Source organism: Ovis aries, chromosome 6, assembly GCF_016772045.2.
Source record: "Ovis aries strain OAR_USU_Benz2616 breed Rambouillet chromosome 6, ARS-UI_Ramb_v3.0, whole genome shotgun sequence".
In the NCBI taxonomy this organism is placed as follows: domain Eukaryota; kingdom Metazoa; phylum Chordata; class Mammalia; order Artiodactyla; family Bovidae; genus Ovis; species Ovis aries.
The window spans coordinates 100,254,663-100,278,630 of NC_056059.1; the positions used below are offsets into that span (position 1 = coordinate 100,254,663).

General features: G+C 39.0%; 1 protein-coding gene across 22 annotated transcripts in view; it reads right to left on the reverse strand.

Moving 5' to 3' along the window:
• The window catches only part of WDFY3 (WD repeat and FYVE domain containing 3), a 281,234-nt gene that overhangs the window by 65,944 nt on the left and 191,322 nt on the right, over positions 1-23,968 (reverse strand). For 16 of the 22 annotated variants that reach the window (XM_060417370.1, XM_060417369.1, XM_060417383.1 and 13 more), the window contains 8 exons: positions 20,276-20,511; positions 18,993-19,127; positions 16,194-16,373; positions 14,339-14,572; positions 5,874-5,973; positions 3,819-3,979; positions 2,546-2,775; positions 1,381-1,490 (listed from right to left, as the gene is read on the reverse strand). In XM_060417370.1, coding sequence (XP_060273353.1) covers positions 1,381-1,490; positions 2,546-2,775; positions 3,819-3,979; positions 5,874-5,973; positions 14,339-14,572; positions 16,194-16,373; positions 18,993-19,127; positions 20,276-20,511 — 1,386 coding nt within the window. The remainder of the gene's footprint in view (positions 1-1,380; positions 1,491-2,545; positions 2,776-3,818; positions 3,980-5,873; positions 5,974-14,338; positions 14,573-16,193; positions 16,374-18,992; positions 19,128-20,275; positions 20,512-23,968) is intronic. The other 6 variants (XM_060417386.1, XM_060417379.1, XM_060417387.1 and 3 more) reach the window with 1 other exon arrangement.

Genomic DNA, 23,968 nt, shown 5'->3' on the forward strand with positions numbered 1-23,968 from the left:
CATGGTTGGCTACTTGGAAAATTTAAAGTAACTTTCTATTCAAGAAAAAGGAGTGCATTTTAATTTATAAAACTGGAAATTACATATACATTTTATTATCTAGCTTATATTGAAAGGGAAGAATATTCTCCTCACTTAAAAGTAAATTTTAGATCTAAATTGGGTTGGCTAAAACTTTCCTTTGGGTTTTTCCATACGATCCTATGGAAAACCTGAACAAACTTTTTGGACAATTCAATATTTAAGTACACTCACTAATAAGGTAGCTGTTCTTGAATAGTTTGCAAAAGGAAAGAAATAATAAACATTTTTAGAGTTTTTACTACTAAATTCCATCTTACTTTGGACTACTGCTCTAGATCAGTCAATATTTGGCAAGCAGCAGGACCACTTGGGAGTTTGTTAAAACAGATCGCTGGTCTCCACCTTCCAGAGTATCTGAGTACTGCGTACTCAGCAGATCTGAGTCAGACCAGAGAATCTGCTTTTCCAACAAGTTCCCAAATGATGCCAATGTTTCTAGTTTGAGCCTTCACTTTGGGAACCAGTTTTCTAGAGTTAGTTCCTTGGGAGAAAACAATCACTGGGATTCAAGAAATTTTTGTGAAATAACAGAACAAATTAATGCTTAAATGAATGACAGAATAAGAACTGGACAAAGGATAAAATCATATGTAGAACTACCACACTACATTGCTGGAGAGACAAACACTCCTGTAATTATCTAATCTTTTCAACTGAACATTGTTGGAAATTAGAAATCAATCCACTCGAAGACTTCAGTGCATGGAACTTAACAAAATCAGTGGGAGAACTAGATTTAAAAAGAGAGGAAGAAAGAATAAAAATGGTAGTGCTGACAACTTGTCTCAAGCAATATTTGCCTCTACTGGGACTGGCCTAATACTACCAATAGCTGGCTCTCGTAATGATAAACACCAACTTAGTGTTTGTGCTACTACTTGTGTAAATGTACCACCAAGTTTTCCAGTGTTACTCTGAAATGTGGAGGGCAAGCATTATCAGTGGTTAGTGGTCTACCCATCCTAGCATAAGGAGATATACAGCCAGCATGTCAGTGTATGCTGGTGGGTGTATTGGTATATGCTCAGGTGTGCCCTACGGGGAGACAGATTGTCAATGTTGGCAGTTTCTGAAAGTTAGTTTTTTTGGCTATATCCTAACACATTATCGACCGGGGGATTTTTGCAGAAACTAATGCCTGTGGCCAGTGATTTGTTATGTAAGTGAATACTGAAACATCTCTGGTCAATAATGTTTGGGTAACAAAAGATGTATTAATACATTTCTGGTTAATAAGCTGTTAAAAATCAGAAACGAGTGGAGATAAAGGTGTGGGGGGGAAATTGAGATAATTACCTTCACTAATATCTTGGCTGTAACCACCATCTGGTTCAATGTCCGAGGGGATCATAATATGCCATGTAGTCATGCGGGCTTCTGCTTCCAGTCCAAATCCATCCACATTGCTAGAAAATTCCAGGCAGTTTAAGTTCTATGAAGGAAATTATTGTAGCTGCAAACTGTAATGACTATTACTCTGCAGACACAAGTGAATGCTGGCTCTGTCACAAAGTTCCATTAATGGCAGACAGACATTGGGCAGATTCACAAAACAGAACTTCTAATTTATCATGGAAATGTCATTTTTAAGGAGTGATATCACAAATCCACTTGACTAAATGTAATTAAATTAAATTACAGCATTAAGATGAGCATACTATTTCAGAGGCTTTTTGATGACTATTAACATTTTTTACCTAAAAATCACAAAAAGTTCATTTATGAGCATTTTCCTCATATGTCTGTGCGCTCTCTCCCATCTCTATGTCACTACTCTGTGCTCCAGCAGCAGCAGGAATACGTGCAGTCTCCTATGCACCGTTTTCTTTTTGCCCTCTGGGAAATCACACAGGTGAACGCTTTGTTCTGATATCACTTTTCCTCATTTTCTTGGGACAGTTAACTTCCTCCTCTCTCCCAGGCAGAGGCCACCTGTCACATGCTTTCTCGCTGAGCACCGCGCTTCTAGCAGAGCACTTAGCACGTCTGACTGGCTGTGCTTACTCACTGGTCCTCCCTCCTAGACTGCGAGCTTCAAGACCTGCCACAGGACCTGACTTACTCATATTTCTTCCCAGTCCCTAACTCAATGCCTGGCCCCCAGAAGACACCAAAGAGATATCCGTCAAAACATTCAATGGAAAAATACTAATTTTACCCATATTGCATTTATTTACTGCATTCCTATCCTTTTACTCCTCTTCACCTCTGACAGCGGGAATCTAACTTACTTTAAAAGTAAACAATCTTTTTAAAATATATATAGCACGTGATGAACTAAAAGAAAAGATATATGAAATTAAAGCAAAAAAAAATCATTATCTCATTGCAAAAATTCAATACTTGTCTTTTACCTTCTCATGAAATTTTAAGTAAAACTGAGATTACAGAAAAAAGGAATGCTATCATCAAAAAAGTATTAATAAAATAAAGACCAGTTTAAACTGAACCTAAAAGTTACCTCCCAACATGCAGGTTAATGAGGCAATGAGCCAGACAGCTGATGAATTCTTGGTCGTGGTTTCCAGGGCCCAGGATCAAGTTCCTGTTGACAGTCAGGACCCTGAGGGAGTCAAGCAGGGCTACTTGCTGCGGGACGGTTTTGTGCGCCCGGGAGAACTGGTACAGGATGGTCCTGTTGAGGCAGTGATAGACCGCATCCAGTGACAACCCCTGGGATCTCCTCTTTGACTAGATAAATGAGAGATACTTTACTTAGCAAAATGGAAAAAAACAAAAACAAACCCCCAAACTCTGCTTATCATTCACACATGAACATTTATTAGGTTTACTGCATACCAGATGCCATGCTAAGTACTGGGGTGCCGAGTTATTAACAAAAAATACAAAGCACTTGCTATTATTAGGTTCTGAGCCCAAGAGACACATAAATGTGATGTCAGGAGATGAGTGCTATGTGTAAATAAACCTCCTGGTGAGGAGAGCTGCCAGCCCTCCTGGGAGTGAAGCAGCCTCCCTGAGAACACGAGGAGGTGCCAGCCAGATAGCGTGTCCTTCCCACAAGTTCTGTCGGGGTGATCCGCATCTACTCAAAATTACACACAAATCACCTAAAACATTAGTAAAAACTCTGTCTGACGTTATACTTTCATCTTACTTGAGAACTTTTCTCTGACTTACATACAAGTTTATTCTTAAATTCTTGGGTGACATGAAAGAACCTCTGCCCCACGTGCTAACAACACACGGCAAGGGTCTTTCCTACTTGCTACATCGTGTGTTGAATGAGATTTGTCACTTGTGCCAAACCAGGCAAAGGAACCCCAGACAGGCAGTAAAATGACATTTTCAAAGAAACAGGGCTCCTATGGACTTTGTGATGATTCAACTGCAAGAAGAGAATACTCCTTTAACAGCAAATCTTCATGCTCTGTAAACCTTTCATCATACTATGAAAATCTATCAAATCCTGTTAACATAAGGTCTTTAAACCAAAGGGAAGTTATCCAGCTATGAGTGCAGGAAAGAGTGATGTCAGTGGGGAAGACAGTGGGAAGCCCACAGCTGGAGAGAAAGAGGATGCCAGGCCAGGAGGTAACGGGGAAATGGTTATGATGCAAAAGTTTTATTCACTTTTAATAAGCTGAGCTTCACAGTAAATGTCAACATTCATTATCTTATTAGTTACAATTATTTCCAACAAGTTTGATACCCGAGGAAAAGTTTCGCAATAGGAAAACATGTACTCGACAGCTAATATAACAATGGATTACCTGTGCAATTAGTTGAATTATAAAATCTATAAGAAGTTTAGATTCTTTGTTGAACATGCCTTGCCAAAGCTTGTCCACCACACGTTGTGTGAAATAAAACACATTGTTCACCAATACCTGGTAGCTTCCTCCACTGGTGATAGGAAGAGATGCATCTTCTCCTAAATTCCAACAGGAAAAAAAAAAAAAAGTCTAAGAAAATGGATATCGACCAGACCCTTAAACAAGTCAGGCGAAGGAAAAATGAGTACACCTACTATAATCAGAAATAAGACTCGTAACTCTTATGGACCACTTGAAACAAAATGATGTTCATGGCCAGAAGTCATGATAAATGTTGAAAGAGATACTTTCTGCAGCATAAAAATGTTATGGATGCAGACTGTGAACTTTCTATCTTATGACAGTCTGTGATAAGAAAACAGTTCTTCAACTTAAACTCTGACAGATGGTCCCCCTTTGAGAGAAAAATTGTCAGTTTATTAGCTGTAAATTGATACTGTGTAACTAATAAAGGATAATGGAAACCATTAAACTGTCTCTTTTTGAATATATCTTTAAGCACAACGAAGTAATTTTGGCAGAAGAGAGGTCCAGAGGAATTAGGAATAATCAGTGGTGGTGGTGCCAAGGGGTACCTTTTGCCCCCTCCATGATCCTTATCAGCACTGTTTCACTTCCATAGTTGCCCCAGCGTCTTGAGTGTGCCTGCTGTGTACATACTGCCTCAAGGCTAATCCTTTTGGCTCCGCCTCCAATGGAGCATGACCTCTTTAAGCCCCTCCTTTCTAGAAATTTGGAGTTTTTACTGATTGCAATTATTATTCCTGCCTAACTCTAAATTACTACATGATGCAAAACTTTTCATTGTGTGTCTTTATGTAGTAAAACTGATACTATACAAAGATTCCCAAATGATAAAAACAAATACAAAAGTTTGACTTGACACTATGCTTTGAGAGTTGCATGTTATGACAAAATTAAAGACTTTCTTGGCAAATTTACTTTATAAGATAATGATAATGTAATAGCATGGAGGTTCTATGATTCATATAATCACCAGAAAGTCAAGTAGCAAATATGCTAAATCATTACTTTTCCTTCTCCTTTCAATTTTATCAGTTTTATGTTAGTTCCACTGTGTTTTATAGTTTTAACTAGATAGAGACAGAAACACATTTTAATGTGCTTTGAATTTATGTCCTAAAAACCATTCCAAAGAATAACATAGATACCCATGACCCAATAATTCCACCCGAGGTATATGCTCAACAGATTATATATTAAATATTATACAGACACGTGACCCCTATAAGAACATTGACAGCAGTTTTATTTCTAATTGTCTCCAGCTAGAAACTACTGAATGTCCATCAACAACAAATTGGATAAATTTATATATCCACATAAAAGGACATTACACAGAAAGGAATGGACTCCTGCCACATGCAACTATGTGGATAAATCTCAGGAACACAGAATTGAGTGTAAAAAGCTGGACTAAAGAGAATACATGTTGTGTGATCCTGTGTGGATAAGGTTCAAGGAGAGGTGAAATGAATCTGCTATTTTAGAAGTTGAGGCAGTGACTCAGAGACTAGTAATTGGGTCAAGGAAGAGGGGAGTTTCTGCGGGTGCTGGTAGCTCTTTTCCATCAATTGCTCTTACAGAGGCATGTTGTCTGGGTGGTCATTCACAGAGTGCTACATTTATAATTTGCTTGTTTGTAACTATACTACAATAAGTTAATTTTTAAAAGTATTAGCTAATTTATAAAAATAGAGCCTGTTCGCATAATATGGTTTTAAAAACACTTTTTTCCCTTTCCTTGTCCCCTTCCTGCCACCTCTGAATGTACGAAAGTGCACAAGCAGCTTAAGTAGTCCCCGTTGCTGATCATTAAGGCCAGGTTCAAAGGAAAATACCAATACGATGCGAAAATGCACAGGAAAGAAGGAAAAAGATGAAGTTAAAACAGTGGTATACTTGGAGTTTAAATAAAGAAGGGAATGATTACCAGTATTTTTTAACAAAGTGAAGATAACATAATATTACCCAGTAAAACATCAGCTGCAAGCAAATGATCCATCACACTATCCAAAATGTAAGTCTGAAATTCTTTTTGCTGAGTTCTTGTCGATCTCTCAGGGGAAGCCTAAGTAATAAATTTTAGAATTAGAAACAGAACCAATTCAATGAAGGTAAGGCTCAACCACAGTAACATTACCATAGTCATATTAAAAAAAAGCCCCTACTGGTAAGTAATAAAATATGTCATGAGGGATGGTATGTATGTGTATACTCTATTTTTCTGATCATAGATTAAAAAAAAAAAAAAAAATTGAACAGGCATATTGTCTTCTGAATCCATTCCTCCAAAAACAGTATTCTCAACATTTTGAGTATTTAATAAAATTTTTGTATTTATTATTATAATCTCACTTTCAAAAGAAATCAGGCAGTTTTTAATGATATACAGGTAAAACAAATCATAAGGCCATGTAAACAAACAAAAAAGCTCAGGAATCTAGTAACTAAGAAGGTAAAGTCAATGGGGACAGGAGTATGTGTATCAAAAATTAATTAAGCACACAATTTTGTTTGGAGCTTCCTAGGGTCAAGAAGGAGGAGAAAAAAAGGTTTACCAAGCTTTTTATTATCTATAAAATATTTTTTAAAAAAACCACACTAGTGAGCCAGCAAGGATGTTTTCCTAGATGGTTCTGAAAAGAATGTTCTCTGTGGTTATTTTTTATAAAGCGGACAATGAACAACTCAATAGGTAATACCTTTGATAATGGTTTTATATAGTACAAAGATGGTTTTTAAAATTATTGTGAATAAAAGCTTACGGCATAAAGTTAAACTAGAGTTCTCCGATGGTATTTCTCTAAGTAATTAGGGTGATACAATCCAGGTGCATAACTCTGAGGTCTCTAACCTGAGAGGTGAGGATGAAAGGTAGGAGAGATCCTTTTGTTATTCTCTCAAATGTCAGTCCTGTTAGCTGGCTTTGGACAAGAGGTAGATATTGAACCATTCACTAAACCGACATGAAGTTGTTTCTTAAAAAGAGATCTGGATTTATAGTTATAAGCAGAGGCGTGATGCTTTGCCAATGAAATTAAACAATCTATTGCTTCTCGAACAGACTGGTCCGGGACTATGTTTATAACCATGACATGAAAGTGGGCTACAGAACACTGTTTTGCTTTATGTATTAAAATAATACATAATACTTTATGTATTAAAATTAAAATATGCTCTATTGGGGAAAAAAACCCGTTTCTTTCTATTCTGATTTTCAAAGCGATCCTAATAAAGGTTTTTTAAAAAAGTAGTTAAAATAGGAATTCTATATTCAGATCAAAGATATATTCTAAGGATTCAAAAACCAACCAAAGTTTTAACAAATGTTTCTCTGTTTTTGTGGTAAAACACATTTATCCAGTTTTAAAATAATAAAATATGGGCCAAGTAACAGTTAAAAGAATATTAGTGCTTAGGAGTTTGGTTTGGCAAGAGAGCAATCTGGGAAAAAGCGAAGGTCATGTCATGTTGTTTTTAATCTTAATCCATTTTCCTGTGCAGCTGAACAGACAGCAGGAGAGCTGGGGCCAAGGCCAGCCCATTCTTCAGGCTGAGAGGCCTCGAAGACCCGACCCTTGCCAAGGGAAGGGAAAGTAAAGACACTGAAGTGATAAGCCGAAGATTGATGAGTCTATGAGGACTATCTTTTAATTAGATTAGAGGCCATTCACAGCAGGATTTTAATACCCCTGAAGTCAGCAATACTTATTCAGGATTATAATCAACTCAATGTGGCTAATGAGAAAGTAAGAGTGAGTAGGGTTTATATAGCCTTAATTAACAAGAGAAAGTTTTGGAGTCTGTAAAACAGGGAACATAGTACAAAGAGAAGTAGCTAGATCTGTCAACAACATTTATTTTTACTTCATTAAACAGTATTCTATAAGGATTTAAGGCTGGCTCAGGAGAATCTCAGGGACGGAGAAGCCTGGTAGTCTGCGGTCCATGGGGTCGCTAAGAGTCAGACATGACTGAGCAACTTCACTTTCACTTTTCACTTTCACGCACTGGAGAAGGAAATGGCAACCCATTCCAGTGTTCTTGCCTGAAGAATCCCAGGGACGGGGGAGCTTGGTGGGCTGCTGTCTATGGGGTCGCACAGAGTCGGACACGACTGCAGCGACTTAACAGCAGCAGCAGTTACCACTAGGACTTCCCAGGTGGCGCTAGTGGAAAAGAATCCGCCTGCCAATGCAGGAGACATAAGAGGTACGGGTTCCATCCCCAGGTCTGAAGGGAGGATCCAACCCTGGAGGAAGAAACGCTAACCCACTCCAGGATTCTTGCCTGTAAGGACAGAGGAGCTTAGCGGGCTACAGTCCATGGGCCACAAAGAGTTGAACACAGGTGAGCAACTGAGAACAATCACCAAAAGGTATTTAATTGTCTGCTCACTGAAGCTGTGTCATGAGTGATCATGACCCAGAATTAACTCTGTTCTTAGCTCTAACCTCCAAGCTCGAATGTTCTTGCTGAGGCTCACAGCGGGCTAACTTTGAAAGGACTTAAGACTTTGTGAGTGCATGCATAGTTCTCTCCATTTTTTTTTAAACAATTCACTGAACACAATTATGTGCCAGACACTGCTGAGTTTTATGTACCTTATCTCATTCTGCAAAATACCCTTTTGAAGTAGATACTATCATCTCCACTTTTGAGATGAGGTAACTAAGGCTTAGAGTGGTTAAGTCAGTTGGTCAAGTCAAAACTAGGTTTCAAAGCTCAGTTTCTTTGATGCCAAAGTTCACTGCTTTACTTGCCCTACTCTTCCAGCCCTACTGAAAATTTCCAAATTGAAGTTAACAGATGTACAACAAGAGCAACTCTGCTATGATCTCTCTGTCGTGGTTTTCCAGATAAGCCTGGTTGGCTCACCAGACAACCAGGATGAGTTCAGCCCAGAACGAAGGGAGGATAAGCACTGTGGTATGCTCTGGCCTCTGGCTGTCAGATCTATCTTCCCAGAGGAAATGAAAAGCCAGCCAATAACATCTGTCTTCAAAGAATCAAAGCGCCCTTTCTGAGGCCTGGGGATGCCAGGCAGAATCTTCCGGGACACAGGCCAGACAGCCGACATGCGTCTGCAGCCCACAGCCGAGAGCACTGTGGCCTGGGGAGGAAGGCCTTGAGTGCACTCCTCAAGGCCTTGTCTCTGCAGGCCTGTCTCTGTAATGGGACGAGCCATCAGAGAAGAGGGTCTTGAGCTTTGTCATCCTGATCGCAGTGCTCCTCTTCACGGGCTTCCCTTCTCCCAGGTATTTTATAACAGTGCCTGCCCACTTTTCTACTTCGCTGGGGGATAGGGGTGGGGGGTGGGGCTTGTTTATTGCTCTGCAGTCACATGGCTTTCACTCTGATGTGAATGGGGAGGTCTTGAAGAAGATGGCAGGAGCAGGAAGCAGTGAACCCCTCCGCTTCACCCTTTCTTTCTTCTAGGTCTCTGTGGGTACCTTATGACTGTTCTCAGGTACTTTCCTCCCATGACCACATGCAACAAATCCATGTGGCCCTCCATGAGACCTGGTTGTTTGGACAATAAAGAATCTGTCTGTAATGCCCAAGGCTCGAGTTTGATCCCTGGATCAGGAAGATCCCCTGGAGGAGGGCATGGCAAGGCACTCCAGTATTCTTGCCTGGAGAATTCCAAGGATAGAGGAGCCTGGCGGGCTACCATCCATGGGGTTGCAAAAGAGTTGGACGCGACTGAGCGACTCACATTTCCACTTTCTCCATGAGATGCCTGGTGGTGACGACAGGGACACTGGGGAAGACAAGCCAGGGAAAAGCAGCTAGAGGTCCAGGTACAAGACAGGCCACTTGGTTTCTGAGTAAGTCTTATGTGCCAGGTGCTATGTCATGAATCTTAAACAGATCATCTTAATTAATTCTCATGATGGTCCTCAGAGACAGATTCTATTTTTATATTCTTTTTGTGTGTTCCAACCAAACTTTATTTATAAAGGCAGGCTAGATTTGACCCACGGGATACAGCTTGCAGATTAGGAGGTGCTTCCTAAATGTGCACAAATCACCTGGGAATCTCGTATACCATTTTAAAGGTGGGGAACTAGAAGGGATGAAGAGAACTGAGCCGAGTCAAGGTTACACAGCTAAAAGCAGCATGTTTAATTTCTCAAAATAGTTTTGCTGGGTGATTTACCTATTATTTGTTTAACTCTCACAGAAATCACCTAGGGGAGATAGCATATAATATCATTCTTCAGAGAATGAATTTGGCTCGGTGAGATTAAAATGTTTATATAATAAACATCAGGGCCAGAATTCAAACCAGGCTTTGCTACAACAGCACAATGCCTCCCTTGTATTTGACCTGACTCACACTGTGGCCAGTCTAGATGAATGCAGATCTTTCATTTTTCTAGACTGCTAGTAAAGATAATGTCACACATTCTTCTGTAGATGTAGTGAAATAAGCAGATACTCTTGTGATAAAATCCCAAATAATCTGAAGACTGAAAATAGTCTGGCATGAGCATATCAGACTGAAAATCAGTTGGTTCAAACCCCTTCTTCCATGAAGGTAAATGGCAAGTGTATAGTATAATTCTCTTCTTGAGCTTCTTCAGAGATAGACTTCACAATCATAACATTAAAAATCATATGACTGTAACTTACTTTTTCACACTACAGGAAAACAGGGAGTGCAATATCCTTTTCACTATTTTTTGTTCTGTGTGTGTTAGATTTGAAGCATAAATTTTAAGAAGTATAATTTTTTTCTCTGTAAAGGTCTTATGCTTTTTTTAAAAGAAAATATTTATTTATTTGGCGGCACCAGGTCTTAGTTGTGGCATACAGGATCTAGTTCTATGTGTGACCAAGTCAAACCTGGGTCCCCTGCATTAGGAATACAGAATTTTCGCCACTAGACCACCGGGAAGTCCCTAAAAGCATGTATTTTTAAAAGCAAATTTATATATCTTTTATTAGATAGTATCATGTCTTGTTTGGGAAAGGCCAGGGATGCAGTTATAGTTAAATGATTCAAAATTACTTTAAGAACATGTCAAGACACTGAGCTAATTTTGTGAGAGATAAAAGGACGCATGAAAGTTGGTCCCTAACTTTAAGGATCTATTTGGGAAATTCAATCTTGACACTCTCTGGTTCTTCCTAAAACATCATCCTACAACCTCTGACACCCTAATGCAATCAGATACAATTACACTATAGGGCAAATTAGTAACCACAATAATGAGAATGTTACCTCGAAGTTAATACATGCCATCTCAAGCTTTCCTCACTGAAAAATACAGAAAAACTAAAATAAGAGACAATTATATAATTTATCAACTGATAGTTAGGTATTAGGATTCCTACAAGACTGATATACAGAGTACATCATAGAAAGGCTGGGCTGGATGAAGCACAAGCTAGAATCAAGATTGCTGGGAGAAATATCAATAACCTCAGATATGCAGTTGACACCACCCTTATGGCAAAAAGTGAAGAAGAACTCAAGAGCCTCTTGATGAAAGTGAAAGAGGAGAGTGAAGAAGTTGGCTTAAAGCTCAACATTCAGAAAACTAAGATCATGGCATCCGGTCCCATCACTACATGGCAAATACATGGGGAAACAGTGGAAACTGGATGATTTTATTTTGGGGGGATCCAAAATCACTGCAGATGGTGACTGCAGCCATGAAATTAAAAGATGCTTACTTCTTGGAAGGAAAGTTATGACCAACCTAAACAGCATATTAAAAAGCAGAGACATTACTTGGCTGACTGAAGAATTGATGCTTTTGAACTGTAGTGTTGGAGAAGACTCTTGAGAGTCCCTTGGACTGCAAGGAGATCCAACCAGGCCATCCTAAAGGAAATCAGTCATGAATATTCATTGGAAGGACTGACGCTGAAGCTGAAACTCCAATACTTTGGCCACCTGATGCAAAGAGCTGACTCATTTGAAAAGACCCTGATGCTGGGAAAAATTGAGGCCAGGAGGAGAAGGGGACAACAGAGGATGAGATGGTTGGATGGCATCACCGACTCAATGGACATGAGTTTGGGTAAGCTCTGGGAGTTGGTGATGGACAGGGAGGCCTGGCATGCTGCAGTTCATGGGTTTACAAAAAGTTGGATGTGACTGAGTGACTGAACTGAACTGATAAGACTGACAGTGTTATTACTGGATATATGCACTTACCCCATTTCTTCTACGTATGTGTATCTTATTTTTTGGCTCAGTTATGCTTTCTTATACCTCTTCTGAACTTTATTCTGTTATTTCATGATAAACATTTTATTTTGCATAAAATGCTTCACATTCTCACCCCAGGCACTAAAATACTAGCCATCTTTTTTCTTATTTTTAGTTTCCAAAGAGGACAAGTTCTACCAGGCATGCTTGTCCACATGAATTATTGATGAAATCAATTATTTTCCTGCCAATATTAAACACTGTGGTCCTGGTTAAAATGCTTAGCATGACTGTTATCTAAATTATACTAGTGATTTCTTTTAATAGATCAAGCTGAGATATTTCTACATGAATAAGATAAAACATCTGCTGGAGTTTTAAGGTTTCAAATAAAAAATTAACTGTTTTCTCTTCACCACTAGAGGGAGAAGAGAAAGTGCAGGGTCAGTTGTCAAACAACTGTCAAGCAGCATGCAGGAAGTTTTTCAGAGAGAAAAGCAGTTAGTCTTTTGCACTGAAATCTTTCACGAAACACTATTTTCAGAGCCCTTGCATGTACTGCTTGACCCTGTTTAATATGCGCTGGCCAAAAGAATGAATGAATAAGCAACTAAATATATCTTAGATTCCCTTCCCTTAGATTCCCTGATTTTTAAATTTCTCTTTGAGATTTTCCTATATGAACATTTGGTTTTCAGGGATGGTCAACTTCTAGAGCCAGCAGTGTGGCCACTTAGGGTTTGTTTTCTGAAACATCAGCTAATTCTTATCAAGAGAAAGAGCAAGCGCAAGGACTAAACGTTTGTGTCCCCTCCCCTCAAATTCGTAAGTTACACCCTAACCCTCAATGTGTGGATATTATAAGGCAGGGCTTTCTGGAGGTAATTAGGTTTAGATGAGCCACGATGCATGCACGCTTAGTTGCTAAGTCATGTCTGACTCTTTTGTGACCCCATGGACTGTAACCCTTCAGGCTCCTCTGTCCATGGGGATTCTCCAGGCAAAAATACTGGAGTGGGTTGCCATTTCCTTCTCCATGGGATCTTCCAGACTCAGGGAGTGAACCCACGTCTCCTGTGTCTCTTGCATTGCCAGGCAGATTCTTTACCACTGAGCCACCGGGAAAGCCCTGAGAAACCACCCGGGAAGCTCTGGGAAGGCCATGAGGGTGGATCCCCCATGAGGGGACTCAAACCCTTCTAAGACGATGAAGAACCACCTGAGCTCTTTCTCTGCCCTGTGAGAGCAGGACAGCCGTCGATAAGGCAGGAAGAGGGCCCCCACCATGACCTGACCAAGCTGGAGGCAGCCTTATGTCAGACTTCTCTGTCACCAGAACTGTGAGAAATAACTGCCTGCCATGGAAGCCACCCACTTTCGGGTAGTTTGTTATAGCAGCCTGAGTTTGGATACCAAGCACCCTACACGTTTGCTGCCTGGAGGAAAAATTTAAGAAGCACATATTGAGCGCCATGTTTTAAGCCCCATAGGACACTGAAAGCAGTAATACCAGAAGTGATACATAAGACAGACTGAAGTAGGGAGTTAACAAGCTGAGGAGACAATGCTGCTGTATGAGACTAGGGGGAAAGCAGCTGGTACACTAGGGTCCCTGAGCCAAACTCAGCCTATGCTAGTTCTTGTATATAAAGTTTTATTGGAACACAGCTATGCTCACTCATTTATGTATTGCCTGGGGCTGCTTTTCTAACTGCAATGGTAGGTTAAGTAGTTGTCACACACTGTACAGCCCATAAATCTAAAAATATTTGCAATTTGGTCCCTTACAGGAAAAGTTTGTCAATTCCTGGTCTAGGGAAAGGGCAATAAAGGACTGAATTAAGGACATGCAGGGACTTAGCTGGCAGTGCAGTGGTTAAGACTTCACCTTCCATCGGAGAGGGTGCGGGTTCAATCCCTGGTCAGGGAGCTAAGACCCCACATGTCTTCCAATCAAAAACCCAAAACATAAAACAGAAGCAAAACTGTTATAAATTCAATAAGACTTTAAAAATTGTCCACATTAAAAAAAATCTTTAAGAAAAAAAGGACATGCCAAGAGGAACAGAAAGAAAAGAAACAAATTGATAGCATATACATTAGCACACTTGGGATTAAAAAATTCCCAGAGCCCATGATAAGTTCTGCCTTTACAACCCAGAGGAATTAGAAATCTGAAAGGTATTTGGCATAAAATTTGCTTGGCTATTAATGCTCTCACTATAAAAACAATTTAAGAGGTGTAAGTGCATCTCTTTGTCTTTACCTCCAACAAAAGATCAATCAGTGGAGTCTGCTTGCTGGCAGGCGTAAGACAGAGGTTGTCTATTATTAAGACCCGCATGAAGTCGAAAACAAATTTCTTAGCTGGGTGATTGGTCAGGTATGTCTTGACGCCCACGTTGCAGTACTCTGATTGGCTTCTGTTCATCCCTGTGTCTGCTGCAAAGGCTTTAAATTCTTCAGCTGGAGATCCAACTTCATCATCGAGATCAGTCACCTAATAAAATCAAGAGGAAACGTACCCTAGTCACATTTGATTTTATTTGGTATTTTTACTTCCATGTTTCCTAAAAACCAGACTGTAGCACCAACAGCATTTTGCTTCAACATTAACCTCCTATGAAGCTATTCAACACATCGCATAGTTCACTTGGCTTTACTCAGACACTCCTATCAGGGTGGTAATCGGGCACCACAGGGCATGATTACTCAATACACATTCTTTCTAATATCAAGCTACTGACTGGCCGCTAACCATATAACTGCTTTATGCTGAATTTTTATCTCTACTGTGGATAACTGTACTTGAAATAAATTAAATAATAAAATGAGAAGGACTATTTTATGTGCATATTACAAAACATACCTACCGAGAAGCCAAGTGTTACAGAAGTTCAGATAAAGATCTGGCATACTAATGATTGTACCCAAGGGCTGATCTATTTTTTAGGTTAAAAAAAAAAACAAATAAATGAAATAAAACAACAACAAAACTAGTACCAATTTTGAGTCGACAGAAAAAGAAAGGTCAAGAAGACAGATTATAAGATGCTGACAAGGAAAAAACACTGCACTATTACTAAAATCCTGTTTTTACCAAAAATGTGGATTTTAAAGTTATAAACAAGCCACAGTATTAATATATTTGTCTTTCTCCTAAAAATTCCCACAATTTTTAGCATGAGTATTTATTTCATCATTTTACATGAAGAAAAAAATTAGTATGAGGAAGGTACTTTCTTCCAGGGTCTAGAGTAAGTAGGAGAAAAAGGAGGAAACATCATGAAATTCTGAAGTCCCATGGAGGAATAACTGTCTTTTGGGCTTGTTTTAAAGGACAAAAGAAGTATCTATAAGATACATGTATTAGCCGCTCAGTCATGTCCGACTCTGTGATCTCAATGACTGTAGTCCACTGTAGTCTGCCAGGCTCTTCTGTCCATGGGATTCTCCAGGCAAGAATACAGAGTGGGTTGCCATTTCCTTCTCCAGGGGATCTTCCTGACCTAGAGAGAGAACCTAGGTCTTCTGCATTGCAGGCAGATTTTTTACTGTCTGAGCCACCAGGGAAGCCCATATGATATATGAGTAGTCTAATAACTTTCTACTAAGTTAGTGTAAAATACGAAAAATAACAGTTGAACAAAATGGAAAAAGTTGAACGGAAAGGACAAGCATGCATTTCATTTCTTATAAAGACAACCAAATCCTGTAATTAGTTTGTAAAGACTAAATCCAGGAGATGCCGAATTCCTGAGATAAATGAAGTGGAAATAAATCTGGTCCTATTAGAGCTCTATAATCTAAGTTCACAACACTTCAGCTATTGCCACACATAATAAGAAATGGATCCACAGCTACATGAAGAGGAAAGTCACTCATGAGAGACTTACAAGAATATGGTAAATAAGAACAGGAAGTAGCGTTCACTGCTGAAATTTTAGGGGAAGGCAGATGAAGGGTGTGTCTGGAGACAGACACTAAATAATGATGCGAGAGGTGGAGGAGAAAGTTATAAAACTATAACTTAGAGGCTTAAAAGACTAGCCAAAAAAAAAAAAAAAATCTGCTAACAATTGGAGCAGTCCAGTTTTGACATTTTCTTCCCCCTTTCCTACCATTTCTGAATAAGGGCGGATGTTGAAGGGGAAGACCGTGGCTGCCAGTGCACACAGGAAATCAGGGTTCATCCACATGGAGGCCAGGTCCGGGACATTGTGATACAAGTATCTGAAGAACTGCATCAGGGTCACAGGATACTCCCGGAGCCAAGATCCTTCTTCTTCTGATTGCCAAGGCTGCCAGGGGACAGGAGAGGAGACGGCACGTTAGAGTCACTGACACTGCTACAAGTTACTCACTACTCTTCTAAAACCTGATATACCGATGGTCCAAAACTCTCATAAACCATACACTGGGTAAATACACAGGCCAACAAATTGGGAAATAAGCTAAAACAAAGGCAACACCCCTAGAAACCGAGAGGATGTTTCTTCTATTCACTGGGGTACTCACACTGGGCTTCTCTGATAGCTCAGATGATAAAGAATCTGCCTGCAATGCAGGAGACCAGGGTTCAACACCTGGGTTGGAAGATCCCCTGGAGAAGGGAATGGCAACCCACTCCAGTATGCATGCCTGGAGAATCCCATGGACAGAAGAGCCTGGTGGGCTACAGCCCATGGGGTCGCAAAGAGTCAGGCACAACTGAGCGACTGACACGGACTGGGGTACTCACAGCTCAGTAACTGGAGTCAACGGTTTTGATTATTCAGCGTTATCAGTATGAATGTGGTGGGTGCCAACCATGGCTGTATTGCCATCAAAGTCGCCCCATCCTCCATCGTGCCAGAGAGTAAGGAGTAAGATAAAATGCAGAAGTTACTTCACCTTTTGAGTCTCACACTGTCATATAAAAAATGAGAACAGTGTTCTTAACCATTATGCAACTGTGATACTGTGATTTATACTAAGAAATGTATATTTAGTCTTTGTCCCATTTCAGGCACAGAGATCCTCAAACTCTTGGCATTTCCTAAGTGATAAGAGTCATACATGTGTCTTTTTGTTCAAGATGGTGGTGGTGCTTTAGCAGCTATTCTCTCATTTCTCAAGACCAGCATTCCACGTGGGGACAAACATGCAGGCTTACGTCTTGACTTGGGCTGTGTCCAACTTTTGTGACCCTAAGGATGGTAGCCTGCCAGGCTCCTCTGCCCATGGGATTTCCCAGGCCAGAATACTGGATTGGGGTGCCATTTTGTCCTCCTTTTGTTCATTATAAGGAGCCCTTTTCAACCACACTTGAATTTAGGCTGATGGGCTCTTGCCAGGGGAACCAACCATGCGATTAGAAGGTTGGAAATTAACCTAATCTGCTCCTCCACAGCCTACAGGGAGGAAGAGTTCAATCACCAGTGACCAATGACTTTAATTAATGTCTGTGTAATGAAGCTCCATAAAAAGTCAAGATTCATGGGTTTCAGACAGCTTCCGGACTGGTGGGCACATGGAGGTGCTGGGAGAAGAGCAAGTCGGAGAAGGCGTGGAGCTCCACTTCCCTCCCCACCTTGCCGTATGCCTCTCTTCCAGCTGGCTGTTCTGGAGTTAACCTTTTGTAATAAACTGGTAATCTGGCAAGTAAAATGTTTTCCTGAGACACAGGAACCTGTGATTTATAACTGGTAAGTCTGAAGCACAGGTAACAGCCTGGACTTCTGACTGGCATTTGAAATGGGGCAGGATTGGTGGAGGTGGGGCAGGGGAGTATCTTATGATACTGAGCCCTTAACCTGTGGAACTGGATGCTCTATCCTGGCAGACAGTGTCAGAACTGAACTGAATGGTGGAACACCCAGGTAGTGGGACAAAATCTTCTTTATACTTGGTGACTCAAAGTGTCAGAAGTAAAGCAGTGGTGTAGTAGAAGACAGAGTAAAAGAGACACACAAGAGTTTTCTTTTCCTTAAAAGCATTACCACAATAATAATGATGATGATGCTAAAAAAAGAAGACTCTATATGAACAATGTTCATCTTCTGATACTTGCCCAGAGAGTCTTTTTTTTCAGCTTAGATTTTTATTATTGTTTATGAATAAAAACCAAAACCAGAATCCCAAAGCATTCTAAATTAACACATTTAATAGCAATGTTCTTTTCTTAGATTGCATAAGAACAGTTTTGACTAAAATCAGATTTTTCAGGTACTTGTAATCCAAAGAGTTTAGTTAATAATTCCTCTTACAATGTGATCCTGAATTTTGTAAAAAAAAAAAAAATTTTTAAATCATTATTTGCAGCATTCCTGTGAGAGATATAAACATAAATTTTGTCATTTACTATTTCAATGCTTCATATCTAAGTTAGAAATGACTAAAAGAAAATGAAAACACAAAGTAAAACTTGCACTGATAACATTTTGAGCCTCTAAATAGAAGTGATTTTAAAAGTTCAAGTAACATATTGTTGCAATTGCATGTAATACAGTATATTTATTATATAAATGTATACACTGAAATATGTGTTTTATAGCACTAACAGCATCAGTTAACACTTAATAAAGCTTGTATTCTATACCAGGTACACTTGTAAGCACTTTGTGTACATATTAACTCATAAATCCTCACAAGAGTCCCAAGAGGTAACTTTCATCCTCATTATCATCTCATACATAAGGAAGCTGAGGCACATGAGGTTAGTATGTCTGGAGGATCAGAGTTGGGATGTTGAATCCAACTCCTGAGTTCAGGATCTTAACAACTGCACAGTCTGTCCTTACACTAAATAAAACAGAGGGGGTGAGGTTCCAGAGACCACGTAGTAAATAAAGACTTAGGTTACCAAAGGATTCCTCTATTATAAAGGAATCCCAGGCAGGAGGAATTACCGACAGGTGTCAGAGTCTCTGGGGACTTACTGAATTCAGCATGCTTCGGAGCATGCCCAGTAACAAAAAAGCAGCTTCTGTGCACACATTATGGATAGACGAGACCACGGTTCCACTGGAGGCAGGAACTCCAAAGATAAAGGTCCAGATGGAATCTAAATCAAACTGCAGAGGTGAAAGTGAATCAGGATTAGGTACTGTCAATTTTTCTCGATAGAGACCCTCACAAGTTCTAATGTTCTAAAATTTCTTTGAAATTAGTTTCTTTCAAAGTGAGCAATGAAGAAGAGATAGAGACTTAATGCTCTTCCCTCCTATGTTTTAAAACTCATTTTCACACTTATAAGACAAAGTGAATCTTATGCATCAGTGTCCTAGTTATCTATGTTAAAAACATCCTTTTCTTTTTTTTTCCTAAGGAAAATAATTAGCTAGGTGATGAAATTAAAGAATTAATGGCTTTAAGCAGGATCTCTTCAAAAAGCACAGTGAACTCACTCCTCATACCCCACTCTCAGCAATGTTCTAATTCACTTTTAGATTACATATAGATTAAGATTTGACCAAATAAAAGTCAGTTTGAGGAGATTTATTCATAGTAGTTTTATATAACATTTTGACTATGGTGTCTGTAACCAAACTCTGCTTTGCTCATGCATCTGTAGCATGATTTAATGTAAGGGTACAGACAGTGTTTTCTTTTAAAAGATTTTGTCGATTACTATGGCTGATTTGAATAGCATCTTGGGATTATTATAGAAGTGTAACTGAGTTTAAGACTAAATTCCTACATCTCTGCATTGCTACAAACATAAGCTATATATAGATATACACATAGTCTTAAGATTAGAAAATCAGGTAAAGACTTACTGTTTTCCTAATGTGGACATTACCTATCATTAAGAATTCAGAAACACTTTTCTAACCAGAATTTGCACTAAAAATCCTTTCATACCTACCCAATTTGTGGAATGCACATTACTTCCTTTGTTTTTAATTCTACAGAAATTAAATTATATTTCTAGATAAAATCACATTACTCGAATTCTTTTGATCATCATTAAAATATCATCCAAAATCTTCCCATGTATATAATCACACAGAATAATCATAAAGAGAAAAAGAACAGCAGGAACACAGAACTTCTTTTTGGGAAAATTTTCTACAGTATTTTCAGATTTCTATGACCCCAGTCAAATCCCAAATGTGAGATAGGGATGGGACCAGTTGGTTTTTACTGTAATGAACTCAACAGCCTGCAGTGAGTTTTTGGCAAATGTAATTACACTTACACCCGACTAGGTAATTCCTACCTGGCAACCCTGCTTACATCGGCTGCTGACGACAGGCACACTGACCTGCAGGTTCTCAGGCAGCTCACTAACGGGCTGCTGCAGAAACAATGCCATGAGGAGGAAATAGAGAGCAGGGACATTAGTGTGTTTAGGAAGGAATGACTGAAGAACCGGAAAGCCAGGAAAGTGACAGGCGTCCCGGTTAATCTCCCTGACAGTTGATCGTCCGCCAGCACTCCTGCCCACATTGAATCCTAAGAGGAAATACAACAAGAAGGATGAAATTAGTCATTGATTACCATGTTACATTTACACAGAAAGGAGTAAGTCAGTATGTGACATTTCCATCTTGGACATTCATATTAACATAAGCAATTAACTACTCGACTTTGGAATTAATCTTCCAGTCAGAAGTTTTACTTTCTCTTTGACTTTGGGAAATCTGTGTATTAGGATAGGGCTTCCCTGGTGGGTCAGATAGCAAAGAATCTGCCTGCAGTGCACGAGACCCAGATTCCATCCATGGGTTGGGAAGTTCCCCTTGAGAAGGGAATGGCTACCCACTCCAATATTCTTGCCCAGAGAATACCATGGACAGAGGAGCCTGGTGGGCTCCAGTCCATGGAGTCACAAAGAGTTAGGTCTTAAAACATAGTTGAGGCAGTCAGATACAAGAGGTAAGATAAATTCTACTCATTAAAAGAATGACATCCAGGGACTTGGTTAAGACTCTGTGCTTCAAATGCAGGGGGAATGGGTTCGATCCCTGGTTGCAGAAGTAAGATCCCAGCTGCCAGGGGCAGTGTGTAGGGGGGAGGAGGTGGGGAGGGGGCATGGCCAAATAATTTAAAAAAAAAAAAAAAGAAAAGGAAGAAAACATCAACCAAGAATGACTTCCAAAGAGCTCTAACATTGCTAAGAAAAAAGCAATATTTAAAAAGTAGCCAGATTGTAGGAGACTACTAAAAATGTAACTTAAAAACATGATAGCCATAGTAGAGTTAGTATATTTCATTTGTCCTGAATATTATGAACTAATTAGCCTTAAATGACCTACAAATTTAGAGAGAGGACATAATGAATATACAAAATAATCTTTCCTTGCATAATCTGTAACTCTGCGGGAAAGTCTGCTGGCCAAGGGACAGCAAATCTGGGCCCACTGCGACTGTGGGTATCTGGACATCCAAAGTGTGTTCTAGAAGCACAGCTCTGCCAGGAGATAACTACTTATCTGTGTGGTTTATAGCACCAGCCTTTCCATCAATCCTGCTTCCTCTGTTACATAGGTAATTTGGGGAAATAACTCAATTAGTTCTTTCACCAACCCCACCCCTAGTACACTGCTCAGCACAGAAGGAATATTGGCTAGAGGTTCAACGGAAAATTTTTACAAATAGCAACCAAAGATGAAAGACTGACTTTTATTTTGAAGCAATTTTTATTTCAATGAATATCCATGTTTTCCCCCAAATTCTTTTTTCTAAGAAAGTAGCATATACTTGCTACTATTTAAAATAATGAAAGAGAAATTTGTGTCTAGATGGCTTTTTAAAGAGTCCAAATAAATTGCTCAGTGTGATATTAATTAATCCTCTGGAGTATATGTTCTTCTAATTAACAAAAAAGTTGTATAGCAATTTACCAAACTCTTCATATATCGTCTCATTTCTTAAACAATGAGCATGTGAGCAAGAAATTGCTATTATCCTTTAATATAATGTGGAAAATATGCAATTTGTTCAGTCATGAAGTTAATGAGGGGTGGCACTAGGACCTGTGGCCCAATGGAGCCTGTGAAGTTACATGGTCTCCCTTGCGTGTGTGTGTTAAGTCGCTTCAGTCTGTCTGACTCTTTGCGATCCTATGGACTGTAGTCCACCAGGCTCCTCTGTCCCTGGGGCTCTTTAGGCAAGAATACTGGAGTTGGAGTGGGTTGCCATGCCCTTCTCCAGGGGATCTTCCTGACCCATAGATCAAACCCAAGTCTCTTCCATCTCCTGCATTGGCAGGTGGGATTTTTACCACTAGTGCCACCTGGGAAGCCCTGATCTCCCTTGGTCCTCTTAATAACATCACTACATTCCAAAAAACCCAGCTGCATAAGGAATACTGGGTGATATTCATTTGCAGTAAATTCTAAATGAAATCAGAAATATAAAAAAAAGTCTGAGCCTTAAGATATCAAAAAACAAAGTGGTATTTTATACATTAAATAGGAAAATAAATTTTGATCAAACTATAGGTCCTAAATGAAAAGCAATGCTAGCATTTATTTTCCTTCCCAAATTTTCACACTCTATTTCTACCCTATAATTGATCTTAATATGTTTTTAACAACTGAGTATTAATTTAGATTTAAGCTATAGCTGATGTAGCTGGAGTTGGTGAAGGACAGGGAAGCCTAGTGAACTGCAGTCCATGGGGTTGCAAAGCGTCGGATGTGACTGAGTGACTGAACTGAACTGAGGCTACAGCTACGTATGGAAGGTATAAAAAGAAAAAATTGATGAAACTAATAAATGTGAGTAAAACATTCAAAAACATACTGTTCATCAGCTCAAAGAGAAACAGAATCCACTGAGACGATATATCAATATATAGAGATAAATTTCTGTACACGTACACAAGTATGTATGCATGTATCAGATAGATATTCAGAGAAAATGATATTAAATTGAATTGAGTTTAAATGAAACTTAAATACCTAGATTCCTCTTTTAGAACCAAAGTAGCATATGTAATGTACAGGCAGGTGTCAAGGAAGGACAAATAAGTTCTCAGACATGAGGTTTGGTTAGTCAGATCCTAATATTACTGAAGTGGTACAGGACAGGAAAAAACCCACAGAATTGACAAAAGACAGATACCCAGAAATATTACTCTCTGACTCAGAGACCTTATGTATTTAGCAGTCTTACTTTCCTAATTAGAGAGGAATTAATTCTTAATTTATACTCATTAGGTTTTCCTATAAAATATAACTTATATAACATAAAATACATATACTTGTGTCTGGAATCATGACAGTAAATGACATGACATATGTTAAAGAATTTTGCAAATCACAAAGTGCTAGGTGAAACCTGGGTGTTATTTTGGCTTCCAATGAGAAGCAGTGTTGTCAGTCAGCATTAAAAAAACTCCCACAGAATTCTACAGAACTCACACTGAATTATGCCTTTTGTTGTTTATTCTCTTAGTAGCTACTACCTACCAATAAGGTCAATAAACTACATTTCTTGCTACAAAACTGTTGATAAAAGTCTCTATAATGATAATAATAAAAAATATTTATTTTAAAGGAGCTCATTTTCTTGAGAAATCATTTCACAGTGAATTTCTGAATTTGTTTCCTTATCACTCACAAAGTTCCTTCAGACATTTTTCACGTGTAAAATAACAATAAAAATAAGTGTAAGCTCTTTCTTCCTACCATTTGTTTTAACATTTGACAGCATGTTACACCAAGGTATTGATACTTTTACATTTTTTTCTTAACAGACAAATTACGTATTAAAATCTGATCCCAAATTTTTCCATCTGACAAGGGTAAATAGTTATTCTTAGTGCTTACTGCAGAATATAATTATATATGATTTTAAATTGTAATGTCATAAACATAATCTTAAAATACCTTACAAGCTAAATGACCATAATTTTCAATAAAAACATTATATTAAATATGCATTTTACAAAATAAGATCATTA